The sequence below is a fragment of the Papio anubis genome, chromosome 12, assembly GCF_008728515.1.
Source record: "Papio anubis isolate 15944 chromosome 12, Panubis1.0, whole genome shotgun sequence".
Lineage (NCBI taxonomy): Eukaryota > Metazoa > Chordata > Mammalia > Primates > Cercopithecidae > Papio > Papio anubis.
In genome coordinates, this window is record NC_044987.1 from 112,010,683 (window position 1) to 112,032,328 (window position 21,646).

Consider the following 21,646-nt stretch of genomic DNA (forward strand, 5'->3'; position numbering starts at 1 on the left):
GAGAATGGCCTGAACCTGGGAGGCGGAGCTTGCAGTGAGCCGAGATCGCGCCACTGCACTCCAGCCTGGGTGACACAGCGCGAGACTCCGTCTCAAAAAAAGAAAAAAAAAAAGAAGTGTTAGGGAAGCAGGAGCCTAGGAGAGCCAGAATGACACTATTTTAAAATCAACTCCCTCTGAAAACCAGCCAGACACCTTCCCTGCCAGTCACCACCCATGGTCCTAAAATGTTTACTGTTGGGAGCAATCCTCCCCAAATCTGGCCACAAACTGGCCCCAAAACTGGTCATAAACAAAACCTCTGCAGTGCTGTAACATGTTCATAATGGCCCTAATGCTCACGCTGGAAGCTTGTGGGTTTACCAGAATGAGGGCAAGGAATACCTGGCCCACCCAGGGTGGAAAACTGCTTAAAGGCATTCTTAAGCCACAAACAATAGCATGAGCATTCTGTTCCTTAAGAACATGCTCCTGCTGCAGTTAACTAGCCCAACCTATTCCTTTAATGTGGCCCGTCCATTCGTTTCCCATAAGGGATACTTTTAGTTAATTTAATATCTATAGAAATAATGCTAATGACTGGTTTTCTGTAAATAAATATGTGGATAAATCTCTGTTTGGGGCTCCCAGCTCTGAAGGCTGTGAGATGAAGCAGTGGCCTGCCCCTCCATACCTGTGGGTGTTTCTTGTCAGGTGGAACGAGAGACTTGAGAAAAGAAAGAGACACAGAGACAAAGTATAGAGAAAAGAAAAGTGGGCCCAGGGGACTGGTGCTCAGCATACGGAGGACCTGCACTGACACCAGTATCTGAGTTCCCTCAGTATTTATTGATCATTATCTTTACCATCTCGGAGAGGGGGACATGGCAGGACAATAGGGTCATAGTAGGGAGAAGGTCAACAAGAAGACATATGAATAAAGATCTCTGTGTCATGAATAAGTTTAAGGAAAAGTGCTGTGCTTTGATGTGCATATATGCAAACATCTCCATAAACATTTTTGGTGCATAAAGAGCAGCATTGCCACTAGCACGTCCCACCTCCAGCCCTAAGGCGGTTTTCTCCTATCTCAGTAAATAGAACATACAATTGGGTTTTACACTGAGACATTCCATTGCCCAGGGACAGGCAGGAGACGGATATCTTCATCTATCTCAACGTCAAAGAGGCCTTCCTTCCTCTTTTACTAATCCTCCTCAGCACAGACCCTTTATGGGTGTCAGGCTGGGGGATGATCAGGTCTTTCCCTTCCCATGAGGCCACATTTCAGACTATCACATAGGTAGAAACCTTGGACAATACCTAGCTTTCCTAGGCAGAGGTCCCTGTGACCTTCCGCAGTGTTTGTGTCCCTGGGTACTTGAGATTAGAGAATGGTGATGACTTTTAACAAGCATACTGCCTTCAGGCACTTGTTTAACAAAGTACATCCTGCACAGCCCCAAATCCATTAAACCTTGAGTAGACACAGCACATGTCTCTGCAAGGACAGGGTTGGGGGTAGGGTTATAGATTAACAGCATCTCAAGGCAGAAGAATTTTTTTTAGTACAGAACAAAATGGAGTCTCTTATGTCTACTTCTTTCTACATAGACACAGTAACAGTCTGATCTCTCTTTCTTTTCCCCACAGTGAGACCCCTGATTTCCCACTTCACACCTCTATATTTCTGTGTATGTGTTTTTAATTCCTCTAGCACTGATGGATTAGGGTCTCCCTGACTGAGCTGGTCCAGGCAAGTGGCGCCCAATGTGGGGCTCGAATCCAGGTTGAAGGGTCGCCGGAGTGATGGTTGGAATGGAAAACTAGCCGGAGGACACCCAAGTACTCTTAAAGCAATCCCCGCAGTGAGTAAGAAGGGGAGCTCAGAAGCGTCAAGGTAACAATGGGACAGGTGTGGGGTCTGGTTCATTTCACCTTGGAACTTTTTCACACTGATGATGAGGAAGAACGAGAGTATAGCGAAGTAACAGAAGAGGTTACAGAGCATGTTTATTTGCCAGCTAAAGCTAAAGTGGCAAAGGAAGGAGAGGTTCATCCCTACCCTTCTGTACTCCCTCATTATTATTTTGAAGAAAAAGACCCTCCAGATCTTTCCTTTCCAGAGGACACTGGATGAAAAGTAGTTGCCCCAGTGAGTGAGCAGCACCTCGAGTGACCACTCTTAGTTCTATTCAGGCAGGAATTCAGCAAGCTAGATGAGAAGGCGATTTAGAGGCTTGGCAGTTCCCTGTTAGAATACAACCCTCAGATCAACAGGGAAATATTATACTACATTTGAGCCTTTTCCTTTTAAATTACTCAAAGAATTTAAACAAGCTATAAATCAATATGGAGCAGGTTCTCCTTTTGTAATGGGACTGTTAAAGAATGTTGCTGTTTCCAGTCGGATGATTCCCACTGACTGGGATGCTCTTACTCGAGCTTGTCTAACTCCTGCTCAGTTCTTACAATTTAAAACTTGGTGGGCAGATGAAGCTTCCATCCAGGCTGCTCACAATGCCCAGGCCCAACCTCAAATTAATATAACTGCAGACCAACTTTTGGGGGTTGGTGGCTGGGCTGGTTTAGATGCACAACTGGTTATGCAGGATGATGCCATAGAACAGCTTAGAGGAGTGTGCATTAGAGCTTGGGAAAAAATCACTTCAGGAGGAGAACAATACCCTTCCTTTAGTGCTAGGAAACAGGGACCATGGGAACCATATGTTGATTTTATAGCTTGATTACAGGAGTCTCTTAAAAAGATGATTGCAGATTCGGCTGCTCAGGATATAGTGTTGCAGTTATTAGCTTTCGACAATGCTAATCCTGATTGCCAGTCTGCTCTGCAACCTATCAGAAGGAAAGCACGTTTAGTTGATTATATAAAGGCCTGTGATGGTTTTGGAGGTAATCTGCATAAAGCTACCTTGTAGGCACACACAATGGCAGGACTGAGAGTGGATAAAGGAAATACTCCATTTCCTGGAGCTTGTTTTAACTGTGGGAAGCATGGTCATACTAAAAAGAATGTAAAAAAAATCAGTGAGTCGGACATCAGATAGGGGAAAAAAGAAAACTGCTGATCCCAAAATATGTCCAAAATGTAAAAAAGGAAAACATTGGGCTAGTCAGTGTCACTTTAAGTTTGACAAAGAAGGGAACCCGATTTTGGGAAATGCCATGAGGGACCCGTCCTGGGCCCCGTTCTAAACCGGGGCATTTCCAACTCAGGCCATTCCTTCACCCCGTACAATGTCTGTCCCCCACCACAGCCGGCAGTGCCACAGTATATTCATGCTGCACAAAAGCTGTGAGCCTTCTGCCTGGGGAATCCCCACAAAAGGTCCCAACAGGAGTCTGTACCCTTGCCAGCAGGTACAATAGGATTACTTTTAGGAAGGCCTAGTTTAAGTTTAAAAGGGATACAAATACATACAGGAGTCATTGATTCAGACTATAATGAGGAAATTCAAATTGTTATATCTACTTCTGTTCCCTGGAAAGCAGAGCCAGGTGAGTGCATGACACAGCTCCTGATTGTGCCGTGTGTGAGAATAGGAAAAAGTGAAATGAAATGAACACGAGGATTTGGAAGTACAAATAAACAAGGCAAAGCAGCTTAATGGGTAAATCAAATTACTGATAAACATCCTACCTGTGAAATAACTATTCAAGGAAAGAAATTTAAAGGTTTGGTAGATACAGGAGTGGACATTTCAATCATTTCTCTACAGCACTGGCTATCTACATGGCCAATTCAACCCACTCAATTTAACATAGTTGGAGTTGGTAAAGACCCTGAAGTATATCAGAGTAGTTACATTTTGCATTGTGAATGGCACGATGGACAACCTGGGACTATTCAACCAATTATAACTTCTGTACCTATAAATTTATGGGGGAGAGATTTATTACACCAATGGGGAGCACAAGTTCTAATTGCAGAACAATTATACAGCCCTCAAAGTCAACATACAATGCATGAAATGGGGGGTATGTCCCTGGTATGAGACTAGAAAAAAACATTTGCAAGGTTTGAAAAAAACCACTTCAAGTGGAAAGACAAAGTTCCCGCCGAAGATTAGGATATCATTTTTGATGGCAGCCATTGTTAAGCCTCCAAAACCTATACCTTTAAAATGGTTAACAGATAAGCCAATTTGGATAGAACAATGGCTGCTAAGTAAAGAAAAACTGGAGGCTTTAGAGAAATTCGTTACTGAACAATTAGAAAATGGACACACAGCTCCAACATTTTCTCTTTGGAATTCTCCAGTTTTCCTAATTAAGAAAAAAAATCAGGTAAATGGAGAATGTTAACTGACTTAAGAGCCATCAATTCAGTTATACAACCTATGGGAGCATAACAGCCAGGATTGCCTTCTCCTGCTATAATTTCAAAAAATTGGCCTTTAATAGTCATAGACTTAAAAGACTGTTTCTTTACTATCCCTTTAGCTGAGCAACACTGTGAACGGTTTGCATTTACAATTCCTGTGGTAAACAACCTGCAGCCTGCTAAGCATTTTTATTGTTTTACAGTTGGGTCTAGTAATGGTAGAGCTTCTTATTCTGGATCAAAAGGTAAAGTTTTCCAGATGCCCTACATTTCAGCTCAAAAAGTGGAGCTTGTAGCTGTAATTGAGATATTGACTGCTTTTGATATGCCTATTAATGTGATTTCTGATTCTTCATATGTGGTTCATTCCACACAGTTAATTGAAAATGCTCAGTTATGATTTCATACAGATAAACAACTGATGACTTTATTTACCCAATTCCAAACAGCAGTTAGGAGTAGAATGCATCCTTTTTACATCACTCTCATTAGGGCTCATACACCTCTTCCAGGACCTTTGACTGAAGGGAATCAAATGGCCGATCGCCTAGTTGCTAATGCAATGTCTAATGCTAGACACTTTCACAATTTAACCCATGTTAATGCCTCTGGTCTCAAATACAGATACATTACCTGGAAAGAAGCTAAAAATATTATCCAATGATGCTCAACTTGCCAAATGGCACATTCCTTATATTTTACAGGAGGAGTTAATCCTCCAGGACTGGAACCTACCTCTGTTTGGCAAATGGATGTCACACATGTTCCCTCGTTTGGGAGATGAGCTTATGTACATGTATGTGTGGACACCTTTTCTCACTTTGTCTGGGCTACATGCCAATCAGCAGAGCCTTCTGCCTGTGTTAAACATCACCTTTTGCAGTGTTTTGCAGTGATGGTCTTTCCAGCTTCTATTAAAACAGATAACGCCCCAGGTTATACTAGGGAAGCTCTAGCTACATATTTCTCCATGTGGAACATTAAACATATTACTGGTATCCCATACAATTCTCAAGTACAAACCATAGTGGAAAGAATTAATCTCTCCCTAAAACAGCAGTTACAAAAGCATAAGGAGGGAGACAGAATATGGAACCCTGCAGATGCAACTGAATCTAGCAATTTTAACTTTAAATTTTTTGAGCCTGCCCAAGGGCTAGATGTTATCAGCAGCTGAACAGCATCTACAGAAATCAACTACAAAGACAGAAACAGAACAACTGATTTGGTGGAGAGAACCAATAACAAAAATTGGGAAATAGGTAAAATAATAACTTAGAGTAGAGGTTATGCTTGTATTTCTCCAGGCCAAAATCAACAGCCTATTTGGATACCATCAAGATACCTGAAACCTTATCATGAGCCAGATGCCGAGGAAGAGACTCCGGGAGGATCCTGAGGACTCCCTAGTTGCAGCCATGTTGAGACTGACACTGAGGAGGACCCCAACTGTCTCAAGCAACACCTGTCGGACACAGCCACCTACCTGGGGACAGATCAAGAAGCTGTCACAGATGGCGGAAGAAAACCTGAGGAAAGCAGGACAACCAGTCAAAATGAATATTTTAATGGTAGCTATGATCGTGGTTATCACCATTGCCATGAGTATTCCTTCAATAAGGGCTGACACAGAGAATAGTTACACTTACTGGGCATGTCAATCAATCTTGGCTGGCAATAATGCCTGGATGCAATCACTCTGTGACACAGTCACACATGCTTTCTGATTTCAGTATTTACCATAATAAATCTGCTGCTATAATTGAGGCACACCACCCTCAAAAACCTCTTTGTAAACAGGACTGGATACAGCCAGAAATAATGAACGCACTTGTTTAGGAAGATTACTTTGCAGAACAGGCAGAGGTGCTGCACAACGATTCCTATGGAATCATTATTAATTGGTCCCCTAAGGGGATGTTTAGCTTGAATTGCCCCTCTCAGTCTGTGTGCCATCGTCACACTATGTTCAGATGATCTGAACAAAACGGTCAGATGGTAGAAATGATAAGAAGTAAGGCAAAAGTTCCTATTATCTTGAGCCATGGCAGTATAGTGGCACCTCAACCTCAAATAATATGGCCCACTCTAGGGGTTAACATAAGGGTTTGTGGAAACTATTAAATGCTCTTAATAAGATCAAAATTTGGGAAAGAATAAAAAAGCATCTAGAAGGACACTCTACAAACCTGTTTTTGGATATAGCAAAATTAAAAGAACAAATATTTAAAGCATCCCAGGCACACCTGACCTTAATGCCAGGAACTGGAGTGCTTAAAGGAGCTGCAGACTAATTAGCAGCTAGGAACCCATTAAAATGGATAAAAACACTTGGAAGCTCTGTGATTTCAATGATGATTGTGCTTTTAATCTATGTTGTTTGCCTTTGTACAGTCTGCAGATGCAGATCCTGACTCCTGCGAGAAGTAGCCCTCCGTGACAAAGCTGCCTTTGCTTTTATCTCTTTGCAAATCAAAGAAGGGAGAATTTACACCTAAGGAAGCAATGTGGTCATGCCTGTAAAGACAAATTCCAACAATAACAGAAAGTCCAGATATCCCAATACCTGTAACAATATATGCTTTCAAGATAATTATGGCTCTGCTTTGATGAATTCACACACGAAAATGTCAAGGATGGTTTCCTTTAAATCAATAGAACAATACTTTTCGTCATGCTGTCTGCTCACTCTCAAGTAGTCACAACTTAGTTCAATCTTTACATAGACAAGACGCCAATATAAGAAAAAGTTAAACAAAGACGGTGCATTTCTCCAGCTGCTTTCTGAGGATGTCTTACTCTGTAATGGATTAGTTCTAAGAAACTTGCTTCTTTTATTCCACTCTGTGACTCACCTTGAATTCCATCCTATGTGACATTCAGAAACCCTCTCTTGGGGTCTGCATTGAGATTTCTTTTCCTGTAACAGAAGGACTTAGAAGATGAAGAAGACAGAGGAGGAATTAAGGCCCTCCTGGTGAGCAAAGCAGCCTGGGCAAGGGCACGCAGGTGAGATGGAGTACAGCTCATTAGAGGGTAGAGAGGCCCACACATCTGCTGGCGTCTTACCATAGTTGGTACAGAAATAATTTTGCACCAAGTGTGAGGCTAGCTAGAGCTGCCCATGTTTCATTACCAGGACAAAGGCTCTTTGATATTTCTGTGCATAAGGCTTCCCAATATTGGCATTATTGATGTTTGTGATTGTGGACAGCTGTCTTGAGCATTTTAGGATGTTTAGCAGAATTTAGTAGAATGTTTAATTCCTAGCCTCTGCCGCTTGATCTCAATAGTTCAATCACCTCTTCTAGTAGGAACAACAAAAGCCCACTCCCAGACATTGACAAAGGTTCTCCAGAGTGGAGGAAAAGGGCAAAATGCTCCTACTATGACCCACTGCTCTAGCAATGGGGATGCTTTATGTAAGTCCCTGTATATCTCAGGTAATGCCCCCAGTGAAGCAGAGGCTCATGACAGTGGGCTGACAGCTCTGTGCAGGAAAATGCTGGCTTTGAAGTGAGGGATAAATTAATAACTCACTGGCAAAGGCACTGGCAAATGTATCTAATGAACCAAGGCAAACTTTCCCATGTTTGTGCATTAACATTTTAAACCACACACATTGTGGGGACATGGAAAGTTGTGTAATTTCTGGGTTTTGGTGAAGAAGCCAAAAGAATTTGCCAGAGCCTGACAGCTGACTATGGCTCTACTTCCAGATCCGGATCCTGATCCCAACTCATTAGGTAGATCCTGGTCACATGGTGTCATGGTAACAGTCACTTCTAGAGAAAAAGGACACTGACGTGACCCAGGCCCTGGTTGGCAAGGTCTCTAGCCACCTCCTCTCTTTACTTGCCTTCTTTCTCCCTTACTCCAAATTTCCCTGGGGGAGAGTACAAATGGTGGTACATTGCCCAGGAAGTCAGTGATGCCTGATTTTCATATTAAGTCTGATGCCCGTTGTTAGTAAGACTTTAATTTTAAATTAATCCTTTTTTGTAAATAGACTTTGTAGTAAAGCATGAAATGCAATCGATAAACTCTTTGTGAAAAAGTCAAAATCTGCTCTTAAAAGTCAATTATTAATTAAGCTCCTAAGCTGTATGACTGTTACACCAAGACAAGCAGACCACAGTATTCTCAAGAAGCACATACAGAGAAGAATGGGCCATATTTTCAGGATTCTGGGGATGGCAGGAGAGAACTACTTTAATTATATAATCTCTTGATTGAAGAATGAGTATATACCAATGATTGTGTATTTAATAATGCACTTTAAATACATTTTCATTTCTTTCTTTTTAAAAATGTTTTAACTTTATTTTTTTATGGGTGCATAATAGGTGTATATATTCATGGAGTACATGAGATATTTTGACACTTGTAGATGATGTGCAATAATCATATTTACCAATATCAGTAAATGTGGTATGCATCACCTCAAGCATTTATTATTTCTTTGTGTTACAAACCTTCCAATTACACTTTTTAAGTTATTTTTATATATATAAGAAATTATTGTTGACTGTAGTCACTTGTTGTGCTATCACACACAAGATATTTATTTATTTATTTATTTATTTATTTATTTGAGACAGAATCTTGGTCTGTCACCAGGCTGGAGTGTAGTGGTGTAATCTCAGCTCACTGCAAACTCTGCCTCCTGGGTTCAAGGGATTCTCCTGCCTCAGCCTCCCAAGTAGCTGGGACTACAGGTGTGCACCACCAAGCCCAGTTAATTTTTGTATTTTTGGTAGAGACAGGGTTTCACCATGTTGGCCAGGATGGTCTCAATCTCTTGAACTTGTGATCTGCCCACTCGGCCTCCCAAAGTGCTGGGATTATAGGTGTGAGCCACCACACCTGGCCCAAATACTAAATCTTATTTATTCTATGTAATTATATTTTTGTAGCCATTGACCATCCCTGCCCTGCCCCAAAATACCTGAATGAACATTTCTCAAATGAGGGCATACAAGTGGCCAACAAGAATTATATTTTTTAGTTATTTTAACTAAAAACTTCTCCACCTCTGGTAGACATCATTCTACTCTCTATCTCTATGAATTCCATTGTTTTAATTTTTAGGTCCCACAAATGTGAAAACATGCCAAGTTAGTCTTTCTGTGCCCAACTTATGTCACTTAGCATAATGTCCTCTAGTTCCATTCATGTTGTTGCAAATAATGGAATCTCGTTCATTTTTTTGACTGAATAGGACTCCATCGTGTATATGCATCACAGTTTCTTTGTCCATTCATCTGTAGATAGAAGCTTAGGTTGATTCCAGATTTTGGCTATTATGAATAGTGCTACAAGAAACATGGGATATCTTCAATATATCTATATCCTTTCTTTTGGGTACACACCTAGCAGTGGGATTGCTTCATCATATGCTGGTTCTACTTTTAGTTTTTAAAAAAATCTTTATACTGTTCGTCATAGTGGCTGTATTGATTTATAGTCCTACCAACAGTGGATGATGATTTCCCTCTCTCCATATTGTCACTAGCATTTGTTATTGCCTGTCTTTTGGATAAAAGCCATTTTAACTTGGGTGAGAGGATATCTAATTGTACCACATTTCTCGGATGATCCGTAATGTTGAGCATTTTTTCATATACTTGTTTGCAATTTGTATGTCTCCATTCGAGAAATGTTAATTCAGATCTTTTGCCCATTTTTAAATGGAATTTTTACATTCTCTCTTATTGAGTTGTTTGAGCTCCTCATGTTTTCTAGCTATTAATTCCTTGTCAGTGGAATCGCTTGCAAATATATTCTCCCATTCTGTGTGTTTTCTCTTCACTTTATTGATTAAATGTGTATATTTCGAATCACATAAGGAAATATGTTTACTTGAAAAAGTCCCTGAATGTGTTCATCACATTACATCTTGAGTCTCTGTGCTAGATTTCATAGACACTAGGATTCAAGAAGTTCTCACAACACTCTGAGAACCCACAAGGGAACCTCTGCTAAAGGATTGTGTCGCCACTAATGGCATTGTGTGGAAAAACCTTCCGGTCCCTGCACCTGCATGCCACACTAACCTCATGTCCCCGCAGGCATTGCTGTCTGTATGTGTCACTCCTGTATTGGGGAATTTGGTGTACTTTCTGCCTGTCTAACCTTCCCCACCTAAGACAACTGATGACCTCATTTATAAGTTTATTTTCACATCCTCTCCTCTGTAAAGCCTTCTCTGGCCTCCACTTCTTAAAATAAATGTTTTTGCACGCGCGCACACACACACACGCAAGCATGAGTGCTTACATGTCTTTTTTTCATAATCACTTTAGCTTTCTGTGATACAGTAAGCATATTATGGAGTTGACGTGAAATTAAATTAAATAAGTTAATATAAAGTACTCAAGAAGCATTAGCAATCATTATCATTATTTTATACACTGCTAAGAGTTTCTGTTTATCGAGAACTCCTACGTGTTGGACATGATGCTGGAAAGTTTACATGTGTGTTTCTTATATTACTTCCCTTAGCCCAGGGAGGTAGAGAGTGTCACCACTACTTACAGCGGGGATGAGAAATGCCCTCCCCAGTGGTCTTCTGTTTCAAGGTCAGCTGGGACGCTTTCAAAAGCCAGAACAAAAATATCAGTATCTCAGCAAGTTGAGCCCATGTAGTCCTCATTTTCAAACCTCAGATTCCTACAGGGGAAAACTTTCAGTAAACTCTGAAAACAAGGGGTAGGATTAGAGAGTTCTGCATGAGAATCAGAGAACTGCATGCATCCCCAGAGCTGTCACCTTGGAACGTTTCCTTTCTAATATTCTCCCTCCAAAGCTGGATATTGCAGGTCCATCACTGGTTTCCTTGTTATAAAAACAATCATATTAGATTCATATGCTGTCTGATTCCTCCAGGAGCTACTGCTGAAGAGTGTGAGGTGGGATCAGGTAAGACTTGGCAGGCTGAGGGTATCTGATGGCAAGAGATAGGATCTATAAAAGGGAGTGAATGAGGCCTGCATTGGACATCCTCTTCTAGAACCACTGACATTTTCCAAGACCACACATCTCTAGCTGTCAACAAACTGTGCAAAAAATGAAAGTACATTTAGCTAAGTGCAAAGAATTTACTTATCCTGGCTCCTTTTATGTAACACTTGCTGCCTTTCCCATTGGGCATCTTAACTGTTTTCCTTGATGAGATTTACTAATCTGTGCCTAGGATCTTTCCCTCAAATCTCTTCTCCCTACTGTCTACCTCATAGGCTAGACAAGGTCACACTCTGAAAACAAAGGTATGATTTTGCCATAGGGTCACTTATCATGAATCTCAATGTATCTACTTTATCTATACAAGACAGCTCAAGGTGCCAATTTAGAAATTAGAATATGCAGCTCTGTGTAATAATCAAAACTTCACATTGACTTAAAATGAGGGCTTCTGTTGTCTCTCTCTCTCGATGTTTCCACTGATTTTCCCCAGGGTAATTGGTTATGGTTTCTGACCTCTCCAGTGTTGGGGGAGAGAAAAGAGCAAAAACAAGGGCATAAAATGGTCTGGGTTCTCTGGGCCTTACAGATGCTTCTTCTCAAGGGACACTCTCAAGGATCTCAGAAAGTGTTCAGAGACACTGAAACAAGCTGAACGTGATACGAGACAATAGTGTGGGGAAGAGAAGAGGCAGGGAATTGATGTTTTCCATTACAACCTATTTTACTCTATTCTCTTACTCACAGTGCACCTATATGGCACTAACAAAATAAAATTTTAAAGAAATGTAAGTTGGAAAACAGTGAAAAGGAAGTTGGTATAGAGGAAATACTGGAAAAAAGTGGGTAGGGGGTTAATTTACTAGAAAGCTGTCAAGATGCTACAAACTATCTCGGGTCAATTCAGAAAACACCATGAAATACCCAGGAGGAATTTGAGATATTTTATTGAAAGAAATAATAGACTTCCTTTAAAAATTAATTACATGTTGAACAACAGGATACGAGACAGAAGACTGAAGAAGGACCTGTGGAATATCTCTAAGAATGAAATTTCATCATGGAAATTAAAGGCCTTTAGAAAATCAAAGAACAATGTTCTTCTGAGATTCACACACTCCCGGAAAGAAGGTTTGTGGATGAGGTGATGATTGAGTAGCGTTGGAAGGACCTAGAGGATGAGGAAGACCTAGGGGTGGAAGTAAGGCCCTTTTGGCAGATGAAGCAGCCTGGGCCAGGGCATGAATTTACACACATATAGCCCACTGGAGGGCAGAGATACCCATGAACCTGATGGCGTTTTTACCGTATGTGGGGCTGTATCCACTGTGCACTGGGTGTGAGGCTGGCTGGTACTGCTGTTTTGTCATGACCAGGGTAAAGGCTCTTAATATTTCTGCACACATAACTTTTCAGCATTGGCAATGTTAATATTTGTTACTGAATATCTCATTCTTGTGGACAGCTGTCCTGAGCATTGTTAGATGTTAAAAGGTTTTAGTTGATGTTTAATTCTTGGCCTCTGTCACTTGACCTCAAAAGGACACTCACCCCATACGGTTGGGACAAGCAAAACCCACTCCAGACATTGGCAAAGGTTCTTCAGGGTGGGGAAAGTGAAAAAGTGTCCCCACTGAGACCTATTGCTCCAGCAGTTGGGATACTTCATGTAAGTTCCTCCATATGCCTCTCCTGAGGCCCCGGTATAACAGAGGCTCATGACGGTGGGTTGACTACTGTCTCTGGAATAATGTTGGCATTGAAGTGAGGGGAAAATTACTAACTCACTGGCAAAGGAACTAGTGAAGGTATCTGATGAGCCAAGGCAAACTTCCTCTTATGTACGCGCATTAACATTGTTCACCACACACAATGTGGGGACGTGGCAAGTTGTATAATTTCTGGGTTTTGGTACGGGGAAGAATTAGCCAGGGGTGACATTGACCCTGTCTCTGCTTCCAAATCCGGTTCCAGGTTCCAACGCATTAGATACATCCTGGTTATATGTTGTCACACTAACAGTCACTTCTAGGGAAAAAGGACACTGAGGTGGCCCAGGCTCTGGTTAGCAGGGTTTCCAGTCATCTTCTTTCTTCACTGCCTTCTTCCTCCCCGACCCCCAGTCTCCCTCCAGGAAAGTACAAATGGTGGTGTATTCACTGTGTCCAGGAAGTCACAGTGGTGTCTGATTTAAGTGTTACATCTGATGTCTGTGTTTAGTAAAACTTTAATTTTAAAAGCACTCCTTTTCCTGAATAGATCTAGTAATAAAACATAAAATACAGTCAATACACTCTTTGTGCAAAACATCAAAATCTGCTCTTGAAAATCAGTTACACAATAATTAATTAAGGAAAATAAGTAGTTTTCATCACTATAATACAAACAAGAAGTGCCCAAGCCATGAGCTCAATGATCAGGGACAGGGAGGAAGGGTCAGGGTGAGGGTCCTGCACATATCACATGGAGCTGCCCGTGGAGAGATACGGGGTCCTGTGAACGGTGAGGTCCCCAGAGATGCAGGGGCCAGCAAAGAACACAAGGCATTAGCCATCTTTGATGTGACTTTTGGAAAGAATAAAGTGTTTCAACCCAGAGCAACTAAGGCAGGGCAGCGGAGGCGGGGAATCCACTTGGAGCAAAGGTCTCGAGCAGAAAACGTTTCTCCGGGGCTTGTGCAGAAATCCACCCAGAGTTCTCATAGGGCAGCAGTGGGAGTCATGGACACCCGGACTCATCTGAACCATGATGTGCAGGTCCCTCAGGGTTTGGCCAAGGAGGGAAATCGTGTTGAGAGCAGTCTGTGGAGCCAGAACATCAGGCTTTTTATCCTGCTTCTGTCCCTTCCTAGCTCTGTTTCTCTCAGGTGAGTTTCTTAACATCTCTGTGTCACATTTCTGGTAGGTGGGGTGAAATGATATGCCCACGTCATAGGGAGGTGACCACTCAGCTAATTTGTCCACAGCAGTCCTGGGTTATGTTATTGTCCTGGCATCCCATTGATTTTATGTTTCTTTTCACCCAGCAAAATGTTGGAGTTTAGCTAGCAAATAATATGGTTGCCCTTCTGTTAGGGTTGCTGCTAGGAATGTTGTCACAGGGTTCAACAGGGCCTGTCAAACAGCAAACTGCCACATAATTATGATTCCTGCTCTTCTGAACATTAAAAAGCAAGTGGAAGCACATTTGGAGCTGAGTTCCGGGAAGATTCATCGGACAACAGTATGTAGGGTCTGTTTAGGAGAGAATTTATATGTCAATTAGAGCTCAGTAAAACTCTTCAAAATGGACTGAGGGAAAAGATATCTAAGCATGGATCACAGCACAATGCTTTATTTTCCAAGTTAAATGTTTTTCCTTGGTCTAACTATGGTTATTGTGATATATTTTCGAGCATATTAAGGGCAGACTAATTTTCCAGTGTTCTATGATGAGCTTAGTAGTCCTAGGAGTTGAATCATAAATACAACTGTTAACAATAGCAAAAGATGATGAGCAGCTGACATTTAGACAGTACTGACTCTGCACCAGGTGCTGTTCCCAGTACCTTTCCATTTTTACTTTACTCATGAGTCACAACCATTCTATAACTGTTTCCATTTTGAAGGGGACACAAAGCGTTAAGTCTCCTGTCCACCATGGCACTGTCAGCAAACAGGGGAGCTGGGATGTGAACACAGGTGGTCGGTCTGGCTTGGGGTCCTCACTCAGAAGCCATCAGCCATGGGCCTGTGAAGGAAAAGGGCTGCAGAATTCAGCAGAGATGCAGCTTCCAGGGCTGGCCATTCCAGGCTCTTTGGTACAAACACAGAAATTACCAAGAAAAGATGACCTTCAAACAACATTGCTATTTAATATGAAGTATGGCAATGCCTTTCATCTGCCCAAATCCTTCATTTCCCTATATCTCAGCTCTTTTGTGAGCCCAAGACCAGGGTAGATGTCCACCTTTTTTTTAAGGCATACTTTTTTCCCCTGCCAAAACATAAGCTCATTCTAGAGAGAATGTGTGAATGACTTACTGCATTGTCATAGTAGAGGCTCTGTAAACATTTGTCACAGAAACACTAAAGACTGAAGGACACTTGGCTTCCAGTTTCTGAACTGAATTAGGGACCAGAATAAAAGTCCTGGCTGGGTGTAGTGGCTCATGTCTATAAACCCAGCACTTTGGGAGGCTGAGGCAGGTGGATCACCTGAGGTCAGGAGTTCGAGACCAGCCTGACCAATATGGTGAGACCCCATCTTTACTAAAAAGACAACAATTAGCCGGGTATGGTGGTGGGCACCTGTAGTCCCAGCTACTTGGGAGGCTGAGACAGGAGAACCTGAGAGGGGGAGGTTGTAGTGAGCCGAGATCAAGCCACTGCACTCCAGCCTGGGTGACAGAGCAAGACTCTGCCTCAAAAGAAAAAGAAAAAAAAAAAAAAGTCCCTTTTGGGAAGAGAAAAAATTGGACCAGCAGTACAGTGTTGTAACCTTTTGACTCTCCTCTTTCTCCCTGCAAATACTGGCTTGCAAATGAGTCTTTCTTGGGCCAGGTGTGTCTTATGATTCGACAGAGAATGATCACTGTCCGATCTGGATACAACGTGCAAATGAAAGAAAACACCATCTCTTCAGTGGGGCACCATGTAGGTGGTGTGAGGAGTTGATTTTAGATGGGTAGGATAACACTGGGTGAGTGTTTGTCCCTGTGGGAAAGAGGGCAGGTCCATAAGGACTGGGGCACCAGGCAGAGACCCATTAGGTCTTGGCCAAGGAAAGTCTCCATTTCATGATCAAAGTTTTTCACTTCCCTTATGGAAGAAGGGTACCAGCCATGGCCAGCTGAAAGTATACCTGTAAGTACAGAAACCTTTTCTAGCCTCTTCCTAAATCAATTTTGTTCTCAGCTTGAAAATATCTTAGGCTCCAGCTGAATGATGGAAAGAAAGATGCCATGGGTAATCCAGACAGCAAATAATGCATCCACAGGAAGTGAACAACCGACTCCTCTCTTTGGCTCTCTCATCCATATCATCTTTTTTTCTTTTGAGACGGAGTCTCGCTCTGTCGCCCAAGCTGGAGTGCAGTGGCATGATCTTGGCTCACTGCAACCTTCGCCTGCCATGTTCAAGTGATTCTCCTGCCTCACCCTCCCGAGTACCTGGGACTACAGGCATGCATCACCATGCCCGGCTAATTTTTTGCATTTTTAGTACAGATGGGGTTTCATCATATTAGCAAGGATGGTCTCAATCTCCCGACCTCACGATCCACCTACCTCGGCTTCCCAAAGTGCTGGGATTACAGGCATGAGCCATCATGCCCGACCCATATCCTCTTTTATAAAAAACCCAAGCCAGCTTTGTGTTTCTTGTTCCTATGACCTTCACCATGCCCCTCATTAAATGAGGGTGGATTTTCTGTCCTGTCCTCCTGATCCCATATGGCCATGTTCCTTGCCTTCCTTACCTGGCCAAGTGCCATCTGCCCTCTGGTCTCTGACCTTGTCATTCCCTCTTCATGGAACTCCATCTTCCCTGGATCTGTCACTAGACACTGTCGTCCACTCATTCAAAAGTCAGCTGAAATGGCATGGCCTCTTCCTCTCAGCAGTCCTGACATCATTTTGCTGTTGTGGATATTTTGAGTTCTTTGCAGTGATTACTACTTTCTCCTCTCTCTCTTATATGGCAGGATGCTTGTTACCTCCCTTATTGGAAAGTCAGCTCCGCAAGAGCAAGGGCTTAGTCTAAATTGTGCCTTTTACTGAATTTATGTTGTGTAGCTCAGTGCCAGCTCATAGGGGATGCCCAGTAGTTATTTAAAGATGGATGGGTACATGCAGGGGTGAAATCTTGTCTTTATACATGACTACTTTTTACTGGGCTGTGTGAAACAATTTTTTTTCTTTTTTTTGAGACAGTTTCACTCTTGTTGCCCAGGCTGGAGTGCAATGGCGTCATCTTGGCTCACTGCAACCTCCACCTCCTGGGTTCAAGAGATTCTCCTGCCTCAGCCTCCTGAGTAGCTTGGACTACAAGCATGCACCACCACATCTGTCTAATTTTGTATTTTTCGTAGAGATGAGGTTTCTCCATGTTGGTCAGGGTGGTCTCGAACTCCCGACCTCAGGTGATTCACCCGCCTCGGCAACCCAAAGTGCTGGGATTACAGGCGTGAGCCACCACAACTGGCCATGAAACAATCTTTACATGAAACATCCTTATACAAATTCTGTATGTTATCCCATCCCACCTTTTATTTTCTTCAAGTGATGAAAGGGAAGGATGCTCAGAGAGACCAACAAGGACGTGGCATGACTGCAGGTTGCATCCAAGGTCCAAACTCTCATCCCTGATTCCAAATTCCATCACCATCCACCACCCAGCACTGCCTGTCCAGCCCATCAGTTACTCTACTAATTCACAGCATCCTTTGAATCAGTGGAAGGAAAAACCCTAAAAAGTTAACAAAGAACTAAACAAAGTTATCAATCAATTTAAAATTAATTGAGACAATCCTTGTAAGAATAACTTTCAGTGGAGGGTGGATGGCCTTAAATTTCCCCACAAAATGTAAAACTTTCCCAGACATCCCTTTCTGAAAGTGAGATGTCAGTGGATGAGAAAAGCCTGCTGCCAAAAGTAGGTGTGAGGTATTGCACCTAGGCCCCCTGCTGGGATACGCTGGTGCAGATACAGGGGACATGACGCTGTCATTCTCACCTTAAAGAAAGAGACGGAGAAGCAAAGGAAGGGGAGCAAGTGGAGAAGGAATACAAGAAAGAGGAAGAGAAGCGGGAAGATTCTACACACAGACTGGCTGTGTTTCCCTTGGGGCATGCTCCTGTTTACTGGTCCCATGCCAGGTTGACTCATTGTCTCATTTGTGGGTGGAATTAAGATGCCTACCTGGGGAATAAATAGAGCAGGGCTGGGTGCTCACCTCCACAGCAGCTTCCTTGATCCTTCCCACCTGCGACTGAACACTGACAGCAGCAGCCTCAGCATGAAGCTGCTGATGATCCTCGTACTGGCAGCCCTCCCCCTGTACTGCTACGCAGGTGAGTTCTGTACAGGGAGGGCTGCCTCGGAGTTAGGGATTGTCACTTGGGCCTCTATGGAAGAACTCCTGCTCCCCAATTCTCAGCACAGACCAGCCCCAGTACAAAGGCTCTAGGTATAATAGATCTCACCATGTTGCCCAGGCTGGTCTTGAACTCCTGAGCTCAGGCAGTCTGCCCACCGTGGCCACCCAAAGTGCTGGGATCATATGTGTGAGCCACCACGTCTGGCCTAAGATACTTGGAAATCTTCTGTGATGCTCTGAATGGTAATAGGGAAGCATTGCTTGACTTTGAACCATGGAAGACCAAATACTCTTCACGATATTTCGGTGAATACTCAGACTTCCAAGTCCAAGTGTTTCATTTCTCAAGTCTTCTCATTAACCGAAGTTTCACGAGGTTTAGCTTTTCTGGGCTGGAGAGGGGAGAGATAGAAGTTGCAGGGCTTACAGGAAATCCCAGAGCCTGAGGTTTTCTCCCAGAATTGAGAACTCTAGATTCGGTATCATTATCTTTGAGTCTATATTCTCTTGGGCTGTAAGAAGACGAGGATCATAATGGGTCTGCCCCAAACCTTTCACGCCTTCCATACCAAACTTGTTTCCTTGTGCATCCTTCCCAGCCTCTGGCTGCCCCTTATTGGAGGATGTGATTTCCAAGACAATCAATCCAGAAGTGTCTAAGACTGCCTACAGAGAAGTTCTTCAAGAGTTCATAGAAGATGATGCCACTGCAAATGCCATAGACGAATTGAAGGAATGTTTTCTTAACCAAACTGATGAAAATTTGCAGAATATTGAGGCATTTATGGTAATTTCATTTTCTTCCTATACGCTTTTTAAATCCCCTGACCAGGGACAAGTGGGCTCTTCATTTCTCACTGACAATGCCAAAGCCACTGGTGAACAAACCTTTTCTTACATTGGTTAATTTAGTTGAATGGTTAGTCTAATGACTTTGCCATCAAGAAAAACATCCAGCCTCCCTGTGTTGTCACTCTACCCAGAGAATCCTCAGTGGATGATAAATGAATAGGGCAAGAGAGGAAAAGGAAAGGTCAGGAGAAGGCTTACCTATCCCCAGAGCTCTCTAGTTCATGCTCACAAACACAGACACAATAACACAAACACAGAAACACACATACACACATCCAGACACATGCAAACACACAGACACAGTCACAATTACTCAAACACACACACATTCAGATATACACAAACACGGACAGGCAAAGACACAGACACAATCACACAAGCACACAACCATCCAGACACAAACACAAACACACAGACACAACCACACAAACACAGAAACACAGAGACACACACACACACACTCAGACACACACACACAAACACTTGTTAACTCTGTAGAGAAAAAACAATTTTCCAGAAGACCCGCACCTATAGACCAATCTGCAGAGAGAAGTTCTGTTCTTCTTCTTCTTCAAAAAAAATGTAGAACTATTCTTTAAAATGCCCTATTTTGGGGGTAGAGTTTGGAAAATACCATTTGAGCTAGATTCTATACATCTTAAATAAAAAGAATTTAAAATCCACTTCCAGGCAATCATAATTTGCTAGCATAAATGATGAGAAACCTTGGACTATCCAATAGGCAACTATAGATCATCAGTGTGAAACACAATGGAGGAAAGAATTGTCTCAAACAAAAACCGATAGTTTTGTATTTCTTTCTAATTATACATGTATATTGTTGAGGGTTTTCTTTAGCATTTATTCCCTATGCTAAAATTCTTCTTTAATCTTTTTCTGGTAAAAAAAAAAAAAAAGTTAGAAATATACCAAACATCTCCATTAGGATGAAAGTGAACATCATCTCGGGACCCCCTGACACTTTCTACAACATGGATGAACCTTGAGGACATTATACTGAGCAAAGCAAGGGGTCACAGAAACACAAATGCTGCATGACCCATGCATGTGGGCATCTGGGAAACCAGACTCAGAGACAAAAAAAAAAAAAAAAAAAACCCAGTGGTTATCAGGACTTGGGTGCAGAGAAGAAGGGGGAGTCATGTTTCATGGGTCTAGAGCTTCAGTTGTGCCAAACAGTAATATTCTGGAGTTAGGCTGCACGACCACAGGAATATACAGAGCAGTCCCGAACCGTACCCTTCAAATGGCAAATTTTATGAGATGTACATTTTACCACTATTAATAATGTGTTAAAAACTAAATATGAACTGCAGGGAAGGATGACGGATTTGTTTCTTTAAAAGCTTCCTTAGACCAATCATAGTCTACAGCTCCAATAATTTGTAGAGCACAATGGTGTTGGCAGAGGGCATCCGACTGCTGGCATGCTGGAACTGTTTCCACAATGGAGGGTTAGAGAAGAACTCAAAGTCTCACTTTTTTTTTTGGTTTTGCATTTGAGCTAAGATTTTAACAATCCTGTGAAAATAGGTAACACAGTCACATATTTGTTGAGTACATTATTTCAAAGAACAACAAACACAGAGAAAAAATATTTTAAAAGTCCATGGTGGGGGAGATGATCCAGAAACAACAGCTCTTCTACTTCCAGCCCTGACTGTCTGGGATGCTAAATGTTTGTGGGCAAACCCTGGAAAATGATAAGCTTCTGTTTTTCAAGATTTTATTTTGTTAGAGAGTGCAGAAAATCTAAATGATATATCTGTTTTTGCTTTCTAGCAATTAATATATGACAGTACTCTTTGTGAATTATTTTAACTTTCCACAAGAACTTTGGCTCACAGAACTGCAGGGGGATGGTGAGAAACCAACTACGGATTGCTGCAAACCACACCTTCTCTTTCTTACGTCTTTTTACTACAAACTGCAAGACAATTGTTGAAACCTGCTATCTATACATGTTTATTTTAATAAATGGATGGCAAAAACTAAAGTTACTCTTTGTTTTACCATAGAAAAGAGGCGTTGGAGGGCCTCACGTATTTTACACACACACACACACACACACACACACACACTCTTATTTATTAAAGAACTCATGGTCATGGGTTGAAGACGCTGTGAAGCACTTGCTTCCTCAGTCTGTCCTCTAAGCCTAGGTCCTCTTTCTCTGAAGAGTGTTTCCCTGCCCCCATCCCACCACCTCCCCCATTGACTCTCTCTGCGATCCTCAGGCTCTGGGCTGTGAGGCAGGCCAGAGGCCCTGCTTTCACTCCAGTCCTCCCATCCACGCTGAGCCCTGCTGGCCATGTCAGGCTCCTGTGCTGTCTCTGGGCCTCCCCGAGATGTGCAGGGCCTGGGCCAGAGCTAGCCAGGGAGGGAGGCCTGCAAAGCAGGGTGGCTCCT

General features: G+C 42.5%; 1 protein-coding gene across 1 annotated transcript; it reads left to right on the forward strand.

The window, feature by feature from the left end:
• Positions 1-17,382: 17,382 nt before the first annotated feature.
• Positions 17,383-19,535, forward strand: SCGB2A2 (secretoglobin family 2A member 2). The gene is made up of 2 exons (XM_009185844.3): positions 17,383-18,338; positions 18,964-19,535. The coding sequence occupies exons 1-2, from the start codon at positions 18,179-18,181 to the stop codon at positions 19,269-19,271; spliced, it is 468 nt and encodes a 155-aa protein (XP_009184108.2). The 5' UTR covers positions 17,383-18,178; the 3' UTR covers positions 19,272-19,535.
• Positions 19,536-21,646: the final 2,111 nt, after the last annotated feature.

Excerpts from the sequence above, each read along its gene's own strand:
- SCGB2A2 (XM_009185844.3), top strand. The coding sequence starts at position 18,179 with ATGCCTACCTGGGGAATAAATAGAGCAGGGCTGGGTGCTCACCTCCAC. Across the intron at positions 18,339-18,963 it reads CCCCCTGTACTGCTACGCAG|CCTCTGGCTGCCCCTTATTG; the intron begins GTGAGTTCTGTA and ends CATCCTTCCCAG.